Source organism: Lacerta agilis, chromosome 8, assembly GCF_009819535.1.
Source record: "Lacerta agilis isolate rLacAgi1 chromosome 8, rLacAgi1.pri, whole genome shotgun sequence".
Lineage (NCBI taxonomy): Eukaryota > Metazoa > Chordata > Lepidosauria > Squamata > Lacertidae > Lacerta > Lacerta agilis.
The window spans coordinates 79,641,118-79,660,272 of record NC_046319.1 but is presented as its reverse complement, the minus strand read 5'-3'; the positions used below and the strand labels follow the sequence as shown (position 1 = coordinate 79,660,272).

Genomic DNA, 19,155 nt, shown 5'->3' with positions numbered 1-19,155 from the left:
TGGCTCTCTCAGCCAGTAAAGCGAGATGAGCGCCGCAACCCCAGAGTTGTCCATGACTGGACCTAATGGTCAGGGGTCCCTTTACCCTTTACCTAGATTCCACCATGGACTGGTAACTGGTTAAGGAACAGGAGAAGCAGAGAACACGATGGAGGTATGTGGAAAGTGGAGTTCCTCAAGGATTGCTTGGGCCTCTGCTTGCTAACTTGTTCACAAATGACCTGGAGTTGTTGGAGGAGAGCAGCAAGGGGGCCAGATTTACAGATCACCTACCGGAACAAAAAGGTATCACGAGGAATTGGAACTAGAGGAATGTGAAGCCCATTGGCTCAAAATATTTCCTCACTTGACATGTGTGTAGGTAAGGGAGCTGGAACTGGGAGTGACTGACCAGGAATGAGATTGTGGGGTTGTACTGAATTAGCAAAATCCAAACGTCGACCCAGCCATTCTGACTTCCTCCCACGAAGCTTATAGCAGAGATTAGATGATAGTCTTTACTGAGTCTTTATCTTCACCGAGTATACGTTCTGATTGGTTTATGGGGCACTTAGACAACACTGAGCCTCCATCCTGCTTCTTTCCTGATTTCCAGGTTCCACCACCACCCCATCGCTCATCCACCCCCCCCCCCAATTTCTCAGTCACTTTCCAAACTGCAAGAAGTCTCTTTTGAAACATGGATCTGTTGCGCCAGGGAGACAAAGGCCACAAGACTCCCCTCTCCCTGCTGCTCCACCACTTTAGTCAAGGGGTGAGGTCAAGCGACTACCTCCCCACACACCCTGAGACCTCCTGGGCCTGAGGCAACTGGGACCTCAGGGCAGGGGTAGGCAACCTAAGGCCCGTGGGCCGGATGCGGCCCAATCGCCTTCTCAATCCGGCCCATGGACGGTCCGGGAATCAGTGTGTTTTTACAAGAGTAGAATGTGTCCTTTTTATTTAAAATGCATCTCTGGGTTATTTGTGGGGCCTGCCTGGTGTTTTGACATGAGTAGAATGTGTCCTTTTTATTTAAAATGCATCTCTGGGTTATTTGTGGGGCCTGCCTGGTGTTTTTACATGAGTAGAATGTGTCCTTTTTATTTAAAATGCATCTCTGGGTTATTTGTGGGGCCTGCCTGGTGTTTCTACATGAGTAGAATGTGTCCTTTTTATTTAAAATGCATCTCTGGGTTATTTGTGGGGCATAGGAATTCATTCATTCCCCCTCCCCCCAAAAAATATAGTCCGGCCCACCACATGGTCTGAGGGACGGTGGACCGGCCCACGGCTGAAGAAAGGTTGTTGACCCCTGCCTTAAGAGTGAAGGCTGGGCAATTAATATTAACAGTAGTAGCAAACAGTTACCCAAGCCTAAATGGATATGTTGCTTCAGGCAGAATTGAGCGTCCACCGCAAAATCAGCCACAAGCCTTGCCCATCACCCACGGGGACAGTAATGGAGACCCGGGCACAAACCCAATTGATGCTGGGACTCCAACTCCCATCAGTCCCAGCTGGCATGGCCAATACGGGAGCTGTAGTCTAACTGAACTTCAGGACGGCCACAGCCCATTGGCTCCTTGGGAGCAGACGGGCTCTCCTCCACCGGAGGCTGCACAAGCTGTTTGCCAGGGACCCCATACCAGCCTCCTGCCTTGCAGATCAGGCACTGACAACACGGCTTCCACGGCCCCTGCCAGCTCTGCGATGAGCAGCAGGAGCAAAAGCGTGCAAAGTGGGGTCCATGCGAGGCCACTCGATGGGCATGGCTGCGTCCTCTTGGCACAGCACAATGGTTTGGTACAGAAAAGACAGCTGTGTGGAGCTACAGGAGTAATTTTGCCAGGTGTTGGACGCAAAGCCAAGCCGGCGTTACCTGCGAGGGACGCCGTCCTCGTGCGGAGGGACGATGACCACCTTCACCGTCACGGAGGTGCGCAGCCAGTCGATCATCTGGTCGTGGCTGAGCGTGACCACGGCCACCTTGCAGATCTCCACCAGCCGGCTGCCCTGGCGCAGCCCTGCCTGCCAGGCAAAGCCGTAGTCCTCCACCTCGGCCACCGTCCCATCAAACTTCACGTGGAAGCCCAGCTGCCCCAGACCGTTCCTCCGCAGCGTCATCTCCACCGTCTCGCAGCCGGAGGTCATGACCTAGGGAAAGAGGCGGAAACGGACAAAGAGGCGCGGAACCGTAAGGGACGCCGGGGCTCATCTGGTCCAACCCCCCCCCCAAAATTGCAGGGATCACAGGGAAAGAATCCCCAACAGGTGGCCGGTCAACCTCTGCTTAAGAAACTCCAATGAAGGATAGCCCCCATCTTCCAGCAGCAGGGGGTGAAATTTTTCGTAGGGGAACAGTTACGGCCAGAGGCGCCGGTTTGCGAGGACGATGGGGGGGACGATGGGATGGGAAGGAGACACCGGGCTTTAACACTTTAATTTACTGGGTAATTTACTGGGAACAATTAGGGGATCAGCCTAGCCCCCCCCCACCAACTGCATGCCTCTGCCGCCTTCCGAAGGAGTCCCGTTCCACTCTGACCATCGCAAAGTTATTCCTAAATTTTACTCGCAATCTCCTTTCCTCCCCCCCCACCTTAAATTTATTTATATTTTCCAGGTTTATACATTTCATTAATTTTACAATCATTTTAACAATTCAAAGCTTGACTTCCTTCCCCCTCTCTCTGCGGTTCCTTAATTTTTTTTAAAAAAAATCTTCTGCATATCCAAATTCATTAAATTTGCTCGTTTAATTACCTACTTTAAATATATATACCCTTATGAAAAACTGCAGGTATATTACAATAACCCTGCCGATGTTTTTTTTTTTTTTGCCTGCTTGCAATTTGTCTGTAAATATTCAACAGACCATTTCCATTCTTTCATAAAACGTTCATTGTCTTGATTTCTCTTTTAACGGCTCTGACCGCCAGGAAGTTATCCCTAAACTTTAGTCGCAATCTCCTTTCCTGTCATTTGAATACGCTGGCTCAAGTCCTGCCCTCTGGAGCAGGACAAAAATCGCACTTCCTTTCAGATATTTGAAGAGGGCTCTCTCTCTCACACACACACACACACACCAGGGTGGATTTGATTTAAATCAAACTGATTTAAATCACGATTTAAATCACTAGTTAGTAAGGCTCAGGGTGGATTTAAATAAATTTAAAAAATCAGATTTTTAAAATTTAAATCGGATTTTTTTTTTAATTTAAATCCGCCCTGAGCCTTACTGACTAGTGATTTAAATCGTGATTTAAATCAGTTTGATTTTGGAAGAAATTCAAAGACTATTTGAAACGACGTGAAAAGATAGACATTTGAAATTGAAATCAGAAAGACATTTTAGGCTACGGTATTGTTAGGAGATAATTGAAAATAGGATATAAGAAGTAGTTATAATTATGTTATGTGGATTTTATTAGGATTATAATAGAGTTAATTGTTGATTAAGGTTTTTAATGATAAGATTAGGTGAGAAAGAGGGTTTTATAATGTTACAAAGTTACTAAAGAAGATTAGAAATGAACGCAGAAGAGAGGACGTGAGGAGGTCCCAATAGTATGTTATGATCAAGATAATTTAGTTAGAATTTTTGTATTTTTTGTATTTTTGTAGTTTTTGTTTTGTTTGTGATTGTTGTAGTTTGTTTTATTGTATTTTGTATTGTTTGTTTTATTGGAAAATTGAATAAATTCTCTTTTAAAAAAAATCAGTTTGATTTAAATGAAATCCACCCTGTCACACACACAGTCCTCTTTCCCCCAACTCCCTCTACCACTCCTCCTAAATAAGGCTTGGTTTCCAGACTTGGTTTCGAACTCCCCTCCGCTCCACGCAAGCAAGCAAAGGGCCCAAGGATCCAAGGGTGCTACCCTGACTCAATGCGGCCATCACTGACCTTCAGCCGCTGCACAATCTCCTTGATGTCCTCCGGGTTTCCCTCCAGGGCCCGGATGAAAATGTGGTCCCCGCGGCCGTAGAAGATCTTGATGCTGAACGTGTCCGGAGTCCACCCGATTACATCTGCGCAAAAGCAGTTGAAGACCACCTCCTTGGTGCCCAGGTCCAAGAGGACGACAAACTCGTTGGAGATGCCCAGGATGCACTCGATCTCCAGCCCCTGGGTGTAATCCTGCGCCTGCACGTGCCACGCAATGGCCCCGTCGCTGTGCTGCTCGGCCCCCGGCCGGGCTTTCGTCTTCTCCTTCTTCTTGGAGGCCAGCGAGATGAGGTTGAACTTCCCCGTGGAGTCGATGGGCGTGCTGGTGACGCAGTTCTCCGCCAGGTCCTTCAGGTACTCCTGCCGCGTCCGCGTGGCCATCGTGTGGAACTTGTCCGACTTGTGGGCCGCGTTCTCGGCGTTGATCACCTTGGCCAGCAGGAAGTCCCGGAAGACGTCGGATTTGTGGAAGGCGGCCCGGCTGGGGATGGCCGGCCCAAAGGGAGGGACGTCTTTGGAGCGGGTCACCGCCACGCTGGGGACACGGAAGGAGAGATGGGGGGAAGAAGAGAAGAAGAAGAAGAGGAGTTTGGATTGGACATGCCGCTTTATCACTACCCGAATGAGTCTCAAAGCGGCTAACATTCTCCTTTCCCTTCCTCCCCCACAACAAACACTATTTGGTGGTGAGTGGGGCTGAGAGACTTCAAAGAAGTGTGACTAGCCCAAGGTCACCCAGCAGCTGCATGTGGAGGAGAGGAGACGCGAACCCGGTTCCCCAGATTACGAGTCTACCGCTCTTAACCACTACACCACACTGGCTCTCAGCTTGGAACAAGCAGAAGGCAGGAGCCAGCAGGCAGTAAATCACACCATGGGAGTTAACTCGCTATTAGCAAAAACGCACACAGGCTTGTGATTCCTGGGCTGGACGTTGGGGTCCCTTCCAATGCTATGATTCTATGACTTGGCTGAGGGTCATGCCTCATGAGCCCAGCAGTTTATCCCTCGTAGGTCTTGCCCCATGGATCAGTTGCCCAGACTGAAAGTTCCCACCTCCTCACAGCCGTCTCAGTCTCCACCTCTCCAGCGTTCTCCCCCAAGCAATCAGAGGCTTAGCCTGCATGAAGCCAACCTCCTCTCCGCCCTTTTAATGCCTCTCCTGGTTCTGGGGGACCAGGGAGGTCACAGCAGGAGGGGGAGACACCCGGGGCACTTCACCAGCCGAACTCATCTCTGCATATTCTCTTGCCTCTGAATCTGGACCTCTTGCTGCCACAGACCCTTCCTGTTCCAGCTGAATGATGTCGTGATGACCTCATGTGACGGGCGGAAGGGAGGCCCCGCCCACGCGTCAAATTTGGCCCTGGTCACTTCAAAAGCTCACTTGGCCCATAGGATAAGCATTCCTCCTGACTAGCCTCAGCTCTGCCCCCCCCCGGCTTCCTCCCTCCTGCCAGAACCTTCTAGAAAGACTGTTGCAGGGGGTTGGACTAGATGACCCTGGGACCCATTCCAACTACACCAGAGAGTCTGTGGGATGAGCCTGGGACCCCTTTCGGGGAAGGGGTGTTACCTGTAGCAAACGTTCTCTGTGCAGGGATTCTGGGCCCGGACGATGATGAAGACATGCTGGAAATGGGACCGGATGTTCTGGGGGGTAAAGGGCAGAGCCCCCGGCTCCTGGAAGATGATGGTGACAATGTCGTTCCCAATGTGCCTCTTCCTGAGCAGCTGGCGGAGGAAGGAGGAGACGGACAGTTATTCATTTGAAGTGTTCCTCAAACGCATTTTCATCCAGACCCGGGGCCACGTGTGCAAGCAACGCAGTCCGATCGCATCCTGCATGGAGGTTTGTGCCCAAGGGTTACACATATGCGGATGAATGCACACACTCAAACTACCCCTGTGCCAGCGTCCCCGAGCTTCTATCTGGAGCAGGCCTTGCCCCCAAAAGCAAGGCAGAGAGCTTAAAAGCTCGCCTTGCACCATGTGCTCCAAGCACAAATAGCGCTTTTAAGCAAACTCTGCCTTGCTTGCATTCATAGAATCCAACCCCCTGCCAAGCAGGAAACTGTCCAACTGTCCAACAGCTCTTACTGTCAGGAAGTTCTTCCCAATGTTTAGGTGGAATCTTCTTTCTTGTAGTTTGAATCCATTGCCCCGTGTCCGCTTCTCTGGAGCAGCAGAAAGCAAACTTTCTCCATCCTCTATATGACATCCTTTGATATATTTGAACATGGCTATCATATCCCCCCTTAACCTTCTCTTCTCCAGGCTAAACATGCCCAGCTCCCTAAGCCGTTCCTCATAAGGCATCGTTTCCAGGCATTGGACCAATTTGGTTGCCCTCCTCTGGACACGTTCCAGCTTGTCAGTATCCTTCTTGAACTGTGGTGCCCAGAACTGTACACAGTATTCCAGGTGAGGTCTGACCAGAGCGGAATACAGTGGTACTATTACTTCCCTTGATCTAGATGCTATATTCCTATTGATGCAGCCCAGAATTGCATTGGCTTTTTTGGCTTCTGCATCACACTGTTGACTCATGTCAAGTTTGTGGTCTACAAAGACTCCTAGATCCTTTTCACATGTACTGCTCTCAAGCCAGGTGTCACCCATCCTGTATTTGTGCCTTTCATTATTATTTTTTGCCCAAGTGTAGTACTTTACATTTCTCCCTCTTAAAATTCATCTTGTTTGCTTTGGCCCAGTTGTCTAATCTGTTAAGGTCATTTTGAAGTGTGATCCTGTCCTCTGGGGTATTAGCCACCCCTCCCAATTTGGTGTCATCTGCAAACTTGATCAGGATTCCCTCAAGCCCATCATCCAAGTCATTGATGAAGATGTTGAATAAGACTGGGCCCAAGACAGAACCCTGTGGCTCCCCACTAGTCACTTCTCTCCAGGATGAAGAGGAGCCATTGATGAGCACCCTTTGGGTTCGGTCAGTCAGCCAGTTACAAATCCACTGAATGGTAGCATTGTCTAGCCCACATTTTACCATTCAACCATCTGGCCTCCGTTCGTGTAAGGCTCACATTGCACAAGTAAACTAACAAGCTCCCAACAAAACATTAAAAACGCAGTATTGAAAATACAATGAAACACCAGACATTAAAAACTTCCCTAAACACGTAAGGTACTGTACTAGGACAGTAAGAAAGCAACACGTAATGGAAGCCGAGAACAACGCCCCAAATCGCAATAGACCTCTTTGTCCAGATGTGCCGGTGGGAGGGAAGAAGAGAGCAGAAACGCTCGAGGGGTCTCAGGCGGTGGGCAGGGCAGCAGCAACACGGAGGGCATCCCTGAACGCAAGAACACATTTGGGCACCCAGCCAAGGGGAGCTGGGTATGCGACAAAGGGGGTGGGATTGCTAGGACCCCCCGGAAGTCCACAGCCACCTCCTCAGAACATGTTCAGCATTCAGGGGGACCCAACGTTTTCATTTCAGTTCAAGAAGGATACTGACAAGCTGGAACGTGTCCAGAGGAGGGCAACCAAAATGGTCAAAGGCCTGGAAACGATGCCTTATGAGGAACGGCTTAGGGAGCTGGGTATGTTTAGCCTGGAGAAGAGAAGGTTAAGGGGGGATATGATAGCCACGTTCAAATGTATAAAAGGATGTCCTATAGAGGAGGGAGAAAGGTTGTTTTCTGCTGCTCCAGAGAAGCGGACACGGGGCAATGGATTGAAACTACAAGAAAGAAGATTCCACCTAAACATTAGGAAGAACTTCCTGACAGTGAGAGCTGTTGGACAGTGGAATTTGCTGCCAAGGAGTGTGGTGGAGTCTCCTTCTTTGGAGGTCTTTAAGCAGAGGCTTGACAGCCACCTGTCAGGAATGCTTTGATGGTGTTTCCTGCTTGGCAGGGGGTTGGACTGGATGGCCCTTGGGGTCTCTTCCAACTCTAGGATTCTATGATTTCATTTCCTGTTTTAATTTGCACACCGCTTTTCTTCTACGTTGCTAGAACGCAAGGCGGTTTTTGCAAGCTGCAGAACCGACAAAATAGCGAAGATCCTACATAACAATCTGATCAAATAAGTCATTTAAAAAAACATCCGCAACCCCCGCTTGCGTGGAGCCTATCCCTTACCTGCTGCCTATTGTTGGGGGTGTAAGGAAGCATTGTGGAGACGTGGAACATGATCTCGTAGCCCTGGTAGGTGGTGTAGAGAGAGTGGGTGCCCGTGGAGTCGGCTGCAAGGCAAAAGCAGTAGAAACAACAACAGACAGTCACCTCAGATACATGGTGAGTACATGAATTTTTTATTGTATAATTGAATTTTTATTGCATAATTGAATTTATATCTGTAGTGAAGTTGATGGTTTGTATTGTTGTTACCAAAGAAAAGTCCAGACCTTGAAGAAACCGTTGGTGAAACGGGAAGTTTGAGCCACCCGTCGGGAGAACACACCCACACGTTGGAGGGATTCTGAATAACCTTCCCCAACATTGTGAGGGTGGACCTACGTGTCTGATAAGACATTGCTATACCATCTTCATCATTATATCGAACATTATATGGCACTTTGTATTTTTGCACTTTGTAAATTGCACTTTGTACTAGCACTTTGATGATTAAAGCATATATAGGTTTGCCTCTGATGAAATATTTATAAATGCCCTTTGCATTGTGATATTGTCAGTTTAGTTTCATATTTATGCAATTCTTCCAGTGATATACACGGTTTTGTATTTTTTTCTGAGGAAGGCAAAAGCAAGCAGGAGGGAGGCTCAGGAGGGACTGGCAGCGGGGACCAGTGGGTGGATAGGAGGAATGGGCTGGGCGGCTTCCTGGTAGCCTTCACAGCCTCTCCCCACCCCCCACCCCCACCCCCAAGCAGCCAGAGAGAGTTGGGGAACGGGAGGTTTCAGGGGAACAGAGAGCAGCCGGCCTTCTGCCTGCCCCCCCCACCCCAGCAAATGGCCGGAGAGACCTACTTTTGGTGTCCAGCTGGGCGGCATACTTGTCGAAGCCCCTGAGGCACACCTTCTCCCCCAGCAGCGCCAGGAACTCCTCAAAGGCAGGCCCGGCCTCTTCGTTGTTGTACATCTCCTCCTCGGAGCTCTGGTCGGCTTTGCAGTACAGGACGCCCACCTTGTGTTTGCGGCAGAGCTGAGGGGGCAGGAGAGAGAGAGGGAGAGGGAGGGAGAGACAGCCGGGTGAGAAGCGCCAAGCAGGGGGAGCCCACTGGGCAGAGGCATCTCGCTGGAGACACTTCCCGTGCCACGAGTCGCAGGATCCGGCCACGACGTTGCCAGCCTCCTTCTTCCCAGACTGGCAGAAGGGCAGTAGCAGGGAAGGGGAGCAAGCGTGTCCTCAGAGGAACGCCGCAAGGTGTCCACCTGAATCTACCTGTACATGTTCAGAGCACTGAGACCACACTGAGACCGTAGCTGGAACAGGCCACAAAGGGGTGTCCAGCACCCCCCTTCTCAAAGTGGCCAGCCAGCGGCCCGAATGCTAATCCTGCAAGCAGGACCAGAGCAGAACGGCAGCGGAGGGAGAACACGGCCCCTGCGGCTCACAGTCCTTGACAGCCATCTCCTCTGCCATCGATTTGTCTATCTGTGCCACCCAAGTCGAGGCCACCCCTGCCTCCCAGGGAATGGAGTTTCAGAGTTTGCGCCTGCTGCCCGAAGAAGAAGGAATTTCTTTCGGATCTTCTCACACTCAGCTTCTGTCCTGCAGCCAACTGGAAGCTGCGTCGGACGTTCGGCTTCCAAAAAATCGCTCAAAAACCAGAACACTCACTTCCGGGTTTCGATTGTTCAGGAGCCGATTTGTTCGGGAGCCAAGGCGTTTCGAGATCCAAGGTATGACTGTACATCCTTTCGGAGGTGAGGCAACCGGAGCTGCAGGCAGTAGGATGGCTGCCTCCGAATCCGGCGGATCTCTCCTGCTCCCCGAATCCGCCTCACCCACTTTCAGAGCCCTCAATGCCCATCCCATTTTGCATCAGATAATCCCGTCAGATTTCTTCTGTCTGATACCCCCAAGTTCTAGTATTATTTGGCACATGCATGTTTCTCTCCACCCCGTCTCTTGCTCCTCACCCCACTGACCAAGGAGGAAGAGGGGCCAATGCCCACCCCTTGCCATCCCACCCCCCACCTCCCCCCCGGCTCGCTCACCCCTTGCTCGTCCAGCTTCCGCAGCTGCTCCGTGACTTTGGGGACGCTCAAGGCGAGGCGGAGGCAGTGGATGTTCAGCTCGGGGACCACGTGCTCCAGCACGTCCTTGAGGGGGAGCCCGCGGACAGTGCCGTGCTTGGTGGAGGTGGGCGTGGCATCCTCGAGGATGGAGCCGCGGAGGGTGGTCAGCTGCAAGGAGAGACAGTCTGGTCAGAGGAGGCGGGGAGGGGGAGCCACGTGGGTTGAGCTAACCGACGTGGATCGCTTTGTGGTGGCTCCCGCCCCCAGAGGAGCGGAAAGCCAGCGGGTGAAACCGGCCCAACAGGGCAGGCTGGCTGCCAGGCACCTGGGAAGAGAGGCTGCCCACATGGCTCGGGAACAGGGTCCCCTGGAGACAATGCTTTCCTCCTGGCACTAAAGCAAGCTGGCATCGTGGTGGCCTCAGGACCAGAACTCACAGGGCCAGGATTGCATCATGGTTGTATGGGGGGCATTGGAAAGGAAGCGGCAGGGTCTGGGTGGCATGTCAAGGGCCCCAGCTAAGCAAGCATGGCCAATGAAGCTACATAAAAGGGTCATCGCAGGCACTTTCTGGATGAAGCCTTTTAGAATGGCCACTTTTAGAATCACAGAAACGTCGAGTTGGAAGGGACCCCCAGGGTCATCCAGTCCACCCCCTGCAATGCAGGAATCTCAGCTGAAGTATCCACGAAAGATGACCTCCAATGAAGGAGAGCCCACCACTTTCCAAGGGAGTCTGTATCACGCAAGCACAAATCCTGGGAAAGCAAACTCAGCTTGCTCAAGAGCCTGGGACAAAGAGATCTGGGGCAGACCCAGGTTCAAATCCCAGGACGTTTCTGCATTTCAGGGGGTTGGCCTAGATGACCCTTGGAGTCCCCTTCCAACCCTACAATTCTATGATTCCCGGTCATTCTCTCAGCCTCAGTTCCCAGTCTGAGAAATGGGTATGGTGCCACAGGGAAGTTGCCGTTCGCACAAGAGGGCTCTTGCGGAGAGGATGGGGGACCCAACACAAGCATCTCCGACCGGAGGCCTCCACAAGCGAAGCTAGGGAAGGCCCTGGAGGGGGAAGATTTGTGGGCGTTGGACCCCCTGAGCTAGGTGGGTCCAGGAGGAGCTGTCAGCGTTTGAGGCAGCGGGGAAAGCTCACACCAAGAACAAACTTAGTTGGTCTCTTAAGGTGCTACTGGAAGGAGTTTTTTAATTTTTTTATTTTGTTTTGACTATGGTAGACCAACACGGCTACCTACCTATAGCAAAAACACTTATTGCAGTGTCTGGATGGCTGGACGGGGTGGGGTGGGGGGGAGGCAGAAAGGCCAGGGAGAGAGGGCGAAACTCTGGGGCTTGCTGCTGAACCCGTGAGGTTGGCACCCTGCCCCAGTTTGGTCTCAGAGCGAGGGAAGAGAGAGGCAAAACTCGAGACACACCTCAGGGCCAGCCACACAAATGCCCAATTCTGAACATTTAAAGGTTTCACTTTGCAAATTTCAAAGCTTTGCGAATAGCGATTGAGAACAGAGAGCTGGAAGGGGTGTGTGTGTGTGTGTTTGGGCTCCAGTTTTCAAACAGGCCCCTAAGCAAGGTGACTTCTTGCAGGGAAGACCGTTCACATTCCCCTAGATAACGGAAATGTGTATCTTGAAAAGGGCAGTCAATTCAAACAGTGTGTTGTTGGAAGCTCTCGCAGATAAATGGTCTGGAGAGCTGCAGAACGGATTCTGAGAGCATCGCTCTGAGGTTGCAAAAATAAAATAAAAAACCCCAAAGGACCCCTGGGAAGGCGGGGGGCCAGCCTATGAGCCCCATGGAGACCCCCCAGCCTCAGAGCATCAAGGCCTGCTCTCCCCTTTTATTCACGAGGCCCACTGCTGGTGTGCAAACAGCAAGGCAGGCTCTGCGCTGAGCTGCAATGCCCTCTGCTGGGCTCTGGGGAGCTCCTCACAGCTCAGAGACAGGAGGCGAGAGCAATGGCTGCTTAGGACGGCTTTATTTTTTTATTTTGTTTCGGCTATGGCAGACCAACACGGCTACCTACCTGTAACTTAAAATCTAGTGAGGGTTTTGAAAGATATGAAACCGCTTCTGCTGGCGTTCAGAGTGCTGCACCTTGAGCTCCTTAAGAAGAGGCAGTGTCTTCTCCAAACACACAGGCAGCCAACGGCAACATCCCTCCTGGCAGAGGAGGGCACTGAATTCTGCAGGAGTGCTCCTCCTTGATGCCACAGAAGTTGTAGAGTTGGAGGGGGCCCCAAAGGGACATCTAGCCCAACCCCCTGCAATGCAGAAATCTCTGCTAAAATATCAGAGCCCCCGCCCCTCTGTCATACAGAGCAGGGTCTTCAGTGCGGCTTCCCCCTCTGGTGGAACAGCATCCCAGTCGAGATACGAGAGGCGCCCACATCTATGGAAACCAGGCAAGAAACAGTGGTCCCTGGTTACAACCATAATCCGTTTCCGGAGGTCCTTTGTAAACCAAAACAGGTTGTTAACCCAAGGCGCGCTTTCGCCAATGGGGCCTCCCCAAATTTTTTGTTCGCAATCCAAAATGAAAAATAAAATATGGGTTGCAATCCAAAAAAAGGTTGCAAACCGGGACAACGCACTTCCGGGTTTGACGTGTTTGTAATAGGGACACGGGTGGCGCTGTGGGTTAAACCACAGAGCCTAGGGATTGCTGATCAGAAGGTCGGCGGTTCGAATCCCCGCGGCGGGGTGAGCTCCCGTTGCTCGGGTCCCTGCTCCTGCCCACCTAGCAGTTTGAAAGCACGTAAAAGTGCAAGTAGATAAATAGGGGACTGCTCCGGCAGGGAGGTAACGGCGTTTCCGTGTGCTGCTCTGGTTCGCCAGAAGCGGCTTTGTCATGCTGGCCACATGACCCGGAAGCTGTACACCGGCTCCCTCGGCCAGTAAAGCGAGATGAGCGCCACAACCCCAGAGTTGGCCACGACTGGACCTAATGGCCTTTACCTTACTTAATCCAAAACATATGCAAACCAAGACATATGCAAACCAAGGTACCACTGTACATTTGTCTCGACAAGCTTTTCCAGTTTGGGTGAAAAGGCCTCGCCCCAGGTTTCATAACAATACAGGCTTTTTAAAGCCCTTATCATTAGATGCTTTTGTTTTCAAAACTATCTTTAAGCTGCTCTTCTGTGAACCGCCTTGAGACCACGGGGAGGAGATCCGTAGAAGAATGAAGCAGCACACCCGCAAGCAACCTACCTCGCTGGTTCGGAAGATGATCCTGTACTGGTACTGAGGCCCGTGCTCTCGGTGGTCTCTCCAGCTTCTCTCGCCGGATGCTGACGGCCACCGGGCCCAGCTTCTCGTCCACTCCAAAAGTAGTTGGCATGCTCTGCAGAGAGAATGAGAGGGAGGGGGGTATTCATCCACAACAGCAGCAGGGGCTCCCTGTATCAAGACAGACACATAGAGCATGCTGGAAAACACAGGAGACAAATTTTGGCTGAACCCAGCGTGGCCCAAAGTGGGCAGAACCAACCCCTGGGGTGCTTTGGGATTACCTAGTGGGGGTGCTAAGAGGCAAGGAGGCGATTGAGGGGAGCATGGGAGGCTGAACCCCCCAAGTGCATGTATCACTTGTTCCTGCCTTGCAGCGGGTTGGACTAGAATCATAGAATCATAGAGTTGGAAGAGACCCCAAGGGCCATCCAGTCCAACCCCCTGCCAGCAGGAAACACCATCAAAGCATTCCTGACAGATGGCTGTCAAGCCTCCGCTTCAAGACCTCCAAAGAAGGAGACTCCACCACACTCTTTGGCAGCAAATTCCACTGTCAAACAGCTCTTACTGTCAGGAAGTTCTTCCTAATGTTTAGGTGGAATCTTCTTTCTTGTAGTTTGAATCCATTGCCCCGTGTCCGCTTCTCTGGAGCAGCAGAAAACAACCTTTCTCCCTCCTCTAGATGACATCCTTTGATATATTTGAACATGGCTATCATATCACCCCTTAACCTTCTCTTCTCCAGGCTAAACATACCCAGCTGCCTAAGCCGTTCCTCATAAGGCATCGTTTCCATGCCTTTGACCATTTGGTTGCCCTCCTCTGGACACCTTCCAGCTTGTCAGTATCCTTCTTGAACTGGGGTGCCCAGAACTGGACACAGTATTCCAGGTGAGGTCTGACCAGAGCGGAATACAGTGGTACTATTACTTCCCTTGATCTAGAACGCTATACTCCTATTGATGCAGCCCAGAATTGCATTGGCTTTTTAGCTGCTGCATCACACTGTTGACTCATGTCAAGTTTATGGTCTACAAGACTCCTAGATCCTTTTCACATGTACTGCTCTCAAGCCAGGTGGCATCCATCCTGTATTTGTGCCTTTCAAATTTTTTGCCCAAGTGTAGTACTTTACATTTCCTCCCTGTTTAAAATTCATCTTGTTTGCTTTGGGCCCAAGTTCTCTAATCTGTTAAGGTCATAAAATTAAAATTAAATATTTGGGGGCAGCAGCTCTAGCACTAGTGAGTTTGGGGGGCTCAAGAAGCCAGAAGCTTAATTCAGAAGACCCATCTTGCCCAGGCTATTTTCAGGGGTCGAAAGAGGACGCAGAGATGCACTTTGCTAAAGGTGACATGGAAAAGCTCCCAGGAGAGACCTGCCTTTTTCACAGGATTGGAGGTCCTGAGAGAAGGAATTGGCAGGAGCTCTCTCTCTGCTATTAAACAACCTTGTTCCTGCAGCCTGGCACTTAATTAAGATCTCCTTTTATCTTCAGCACACTGCTTGCTACATTCCTGGAACTCACCATCGCAGGCTGCCTGCTAATGTGGACGTTGGCCCAGTTCTCTAATCTGTTAAGGTCATTTTGAAGTGTGATCCTGTCCTCTGGGGTATTAGCCACCCCTCCCAATTTGGTGTCATCTGCAAACTTGATCAGGATGCCCTCAAGCCCATCATCCAAGTCATTGATAAAGATGTTGAATAAGACTGGGCCCAAGACAGAACCCTGGGGTCCCCTCCAACTCGGCAACTCTAGGACAAAACACCTTCCTCGCTTCATATTTGAAGTTCTCCTGCTCTCGTTGCTTTCAAACCTATTTCCTTTGTACAGCGTACACTACCTCGGGTTAAGAACTTAATTCGTTCTGGAGGTCCGTTCTTAATCTGAAACGGTTCTTAACCTGAGGTACCACTTTAGTTAATGGGTCTCCTGCTGCTGCCGCCACACCGCGGTCACGCAATTTCTGTTCTCATCCTGAGACAAAGTTCTTAACCCGAGGTACTATTTCTGGGTTAGCGTAGTCTGTAACCTGAAGCGTCTGTAACCCGAGGTACCACTGTACTTACAATGCCGAGTTGTCACAAGAGAGCCCGTCACTGGTAATAACAGTTGATTAACTTACTAATTAGTTATTGTACATCTGTGGCAGGTGAAGGTTTTTTTATGTTTGCCAAGTAGCTATATATCAAGATTTCACGCTATGGATTTTTTCCCCACCCTTGTGCTTTTAGTTCGGAATGCCTAACAATATTTTTCATGCAATACTCTTTGCTGAACATTCTTTTCATTTTTAGCTAAGAATATCAGATCAGGCCACCGTTTAAAAAGTCTGCCATAGTCCAAAGTTAATTCCATTTTCACTGTGAACTGTTGCTAGAGCAAGCTACAGTCCAGCGATGCAGTTGCGATCATAGAACTGTAGCGTTGCAAGGCACCCCGGGGGTCATCTAGTCCAACCCCCCCCCCGTAACCTAGATTTAAGGTGCCAGGTGCCACCTAGCTTATACAGGTGAAACTCGAAAAATTAGAATATCGTGGAAAGGTTCATTTCTTTCAGTAATTCAACATAAAAGGTGAAACTAATATATGAGATAGATTCATGAAATGCAAAGCGAGATATGTCAAGCCTTTGCTTGTTATAATTGTGATGATTATGGCGCACAGCTGATGAAAACCCCAAAGTTGAAATGGTTAATTTGGGGTTCTCATCAGCTGTACACCATAATCACCACAATTATAACAAATAAAGGCTTGACATATCTCGCTTTGTATGTCACGAGTCTATCTCATATACTAAACTCCAGTAGCTAATGAAAACTATTGCTTACATAAATGGACTTTTCCATGATATTCTATTTTTTGAGTTTCACCTGGATATCTGAGTTTCTAACACTGCTGTCAAGGATTCTTAAAGAGAGCCATCCAAGCTTTGCTTAAAAACCTCCGAGGAAGGAGAGTCCCCTGCCTTCCAAGTTCACAGAACTCTAGAGCTGTCAAGGAAATAAACAACTATCTGTATCTGAAGAAGTGTGCATGCACACGAAAGCTCATACCAAGAACAAACTTAGTTGGTCTCTAAGGTGCTACTGGAAGTAATTTTTTTATTTTTTGTTTTGTTTTGACTTTTAGAAGACATCCGAAGGCAGCCTTGTATTGGGAAGTTTTTCCATGTTTGACTGTGCTTAATGTTTTTAATCTGTTGGAAGCTGCTCAGAGAGGCTGGTATAACCCACCCAGATGGGCAACATATAATAAACAATTATTATTATTATTATTGCTATTATTATCATTATTTATTAACCCCAAGGATCATCTAGTCCAACCCCCTGGAGAAGAGACATTCCGTTGTGCCTGGCTTCTATATCTGCCTTTCCAACACTGCACATAAATCCACCATAAATCCACTTTTAGAAGACATCTGAAGGCCACCCTGTGTAGGGAAATTTTTAATGTCTAATGTTTTACAATTTTTAATGTGCTGGAAGCCACCCAGAGAGGCTGGGGAAACCCAGCAGGATGTGCAGGATATAAATAATTAACAACAACAACAACAATAATAATTCTGTTGGGAGCAACCCAGAGTGAATGGGGAAACCCAGCAGGATGGACGGGGTATTATTATTATTATTAATATTTCTGTTGGGAGCCACTCAGAGTGAACGAGGAAACCCAGCAGGATGGACGGGGTTTAAATAATAAAATCATCATCATCATCATCATCATCATCATCATCATCAAAAAGAAGTTAAGCAATATCCTGAGCACTGTCTGGTTGCCACAGGGGCAGTGCAAGACCTTCCTCCTCCTCCTCTTCCCCCTGGCCCACCCTGCCAGGGCAACCCCGGAGCGGCACCCACCTTTGCCGCAGAAGTGCTCCTGGTAGTAGCGGGCGCCCAGGTCAACGTGCTCTATGCTGTAGTGCTTCAGCCTCGCCACGTTGCGCTGCAGCTCCTTGGGCACCTCCAGGACGGAGATGCTGGCGTTGGTGCAGCACGGGGCGGGGGACGCCTCCGCCACGCCGCCCTCCTGCCCCTGCCGCCTCCCCCCAGGAGAGCCGAGGGAGGCGGGCGAGGCCCGCGAGAAGCTGACGTCGCGCTCGCGCTCCCCGCCCACCTCGTTGCGGAAGTGCGGGCAGCTGAGCAGGAGCCCGTTGCTGCGGCTGTCCCCGGGGTCGTGCCCCAGGTGCTCCTTGAAGTTCGGGTCCTCGGAGCCGAGGAAGGGGGCCGCCGCCAGCTCCGGGGGGCCGCAGGCCCGCGAGGTGGAGGAGACGGCTGAAGCGGCCGAGGCCCCCTGGCAGTGTTCCTCCTTTGCGCCACGTAGGCCCGCCGCGCTACCACCTCGTTGAGGTCGAAGAGCATGCTCTGGACGTCGTAGTGCGCAAATCTCTTCTGGCACAGCCAGGGCCGCCCGCCTGCGTCCTCGGGGTCCGGAGGGCCGCCCTTGCCGCCTTCGGGGTCCCCCCGGCCGCTCCGCAGCTTCCGGAAGATGGAGTCCCCGCCGCCCACATCGCCCCGGGGTCCCTTCTTGCGGGACTTCTCCTTGGGCTGCAGGGGGAACTCGTCCACACCCAGGATGGAGAGTGCCTGCTGCTCACTCCGGGCCTCGGCTTTGCTGCCGCTGCTCCTCCGCGCCGCGCGGAAAGACCCCGCCTGATCCTTCCGCCGCGCCGCCTTCCCACTGCGGAACTCATCGAGCATTTCGTAGAAGCTTTGCTCTGAGACACCCTGAACGTCGATGGAGGAAGTGCTCCCGTACTCGCGGAAAATGGGCAGCTTGGCGCCAGCCCCCGGGGCTCAAACGCCTCCTGTGGGTCACACTCACTAGTGTGACTTCGCTGCTGCTCCGGTTCCGGAGAGGCAGGAAGCCCCGGGCCGGGGACCGCGGCCAGCCGTCAGGGAACTCCGCGTCCTTCGATCGCCGCCGGGCCAGCGCTGGAAGCCCCGGGATGTCCCGGGGTAGGCGGCCCCATTCTGGAAGCCCCGGGAGCCCGTGGTTGGCGTCTCCAGGTCTCTTGAAGTGCTGCTGGCGGCAGCGGTGGGATCTTCAGCCCTTCTCTCTTTGGGGCCAGTCGGCAATCCTGGCCCGCACGCCCATTTTGGGCATGGCCGGGGTGGCCGTTGCCGGCCGCGAGGAAACGGGCGCCTCGGCCTGTGCGGCACAGCCATTCTGGGCCCAGAACCCCGGGGAGTAATAGTCGCCGCCTTTCAATCCGGGGCCCCCCACGTCGCCGCTCTCGTGAACAGGCCGGTACGATGTCATAGTCCAAGGGAAGTGAGGAATCCGACTCCCTGTTTGAAGGGGCCACTCATCCCCATCGGGGAATGCAGACGTCAGCCGTGACTGGGGGGCGTGGCGCCATGGGACGCCAGCCCTCGAGAACCCCCCTCGGGGCTCCCTGGTGGGGGACCGGCCCCTGCGGCCATCGCACTGGCGGGAAATCCTCAAGGCGCCCCGGCATTTGCAGGAGGAGGCAGCTGGGAAGGAGGGCCGTCAGAGCTTCTTCTAGCAAACCCCAGGCTAATCGGGTGATTAACCGCAGGAACATTTCACTCTGGGCCATCCCTGCAGGAGAGGAGGAAAGAAAGAAAGAGAGGTTAGTGAGGGAGCCCCTGCTCATGTCACCGGCAGCTTCAGATTCACAGAATTATAGAATTGTGGAGTTGGAAGGGACCCCCAAGGGCCATCTAGCCCAACCCCCTAAAATGCAGGAACCACAGGTCAAGAATCCCTGACGGCAGCCATCCAACCTCTGTGTAAAACCTCCGGTGAAGGAGAGTCCGCCACCTTCCGAGAATGTCCG

General features: G+C 51.6%; 1 protein-coding gene across 1 annotated transcript in view; it reads right to left on the bottom strand.

Annotated features, from left to right (window-relative positions):
- The window catches only part of SIPA1L3 (signal induced proliferation associated 1 like 3), a 40,919-nt gene extending 22,047 nt beyond the window's left edge, over positions 1-18,872 (bottom strand). Inside the window, 13 exon segments of the mRNA XM_033158515.1 lie at positions 1,862-2,136; positions 3,890-4,466; positions 5,508-5,665; positions 8,036-8,139; positions 8,885-9,059; positions 10,079-10,267; positions 13,331-13,387; positions 13,389-13,448; positions 13,450-13,463; positions 17,213-17,647; positions 17,650-18,135; positions 18,138-18,179; positions 18,182-18,872. Coding sequence (XP_033014406.1) covers positions 1,862-2,136; positions 3,890-4,466; positions 5,508-5,665; positions 8,036-8,139; positions 8,885-9,059; positions 10,079-10,267; positions 13,331-13,387; positions 13,389-13,448; positions 13,450-13,463; positions 17,213-17,647; positions 17,650-18,135; positions 18,138-18,179; positions 18,182-18,614 — 3,005 coding nt within the window. The 5' untranslated portion in view covers positions 18,615-18,872.
- Between the last annotated feature and the right edge of the window lie 283 nt (positions 18,873-19,155).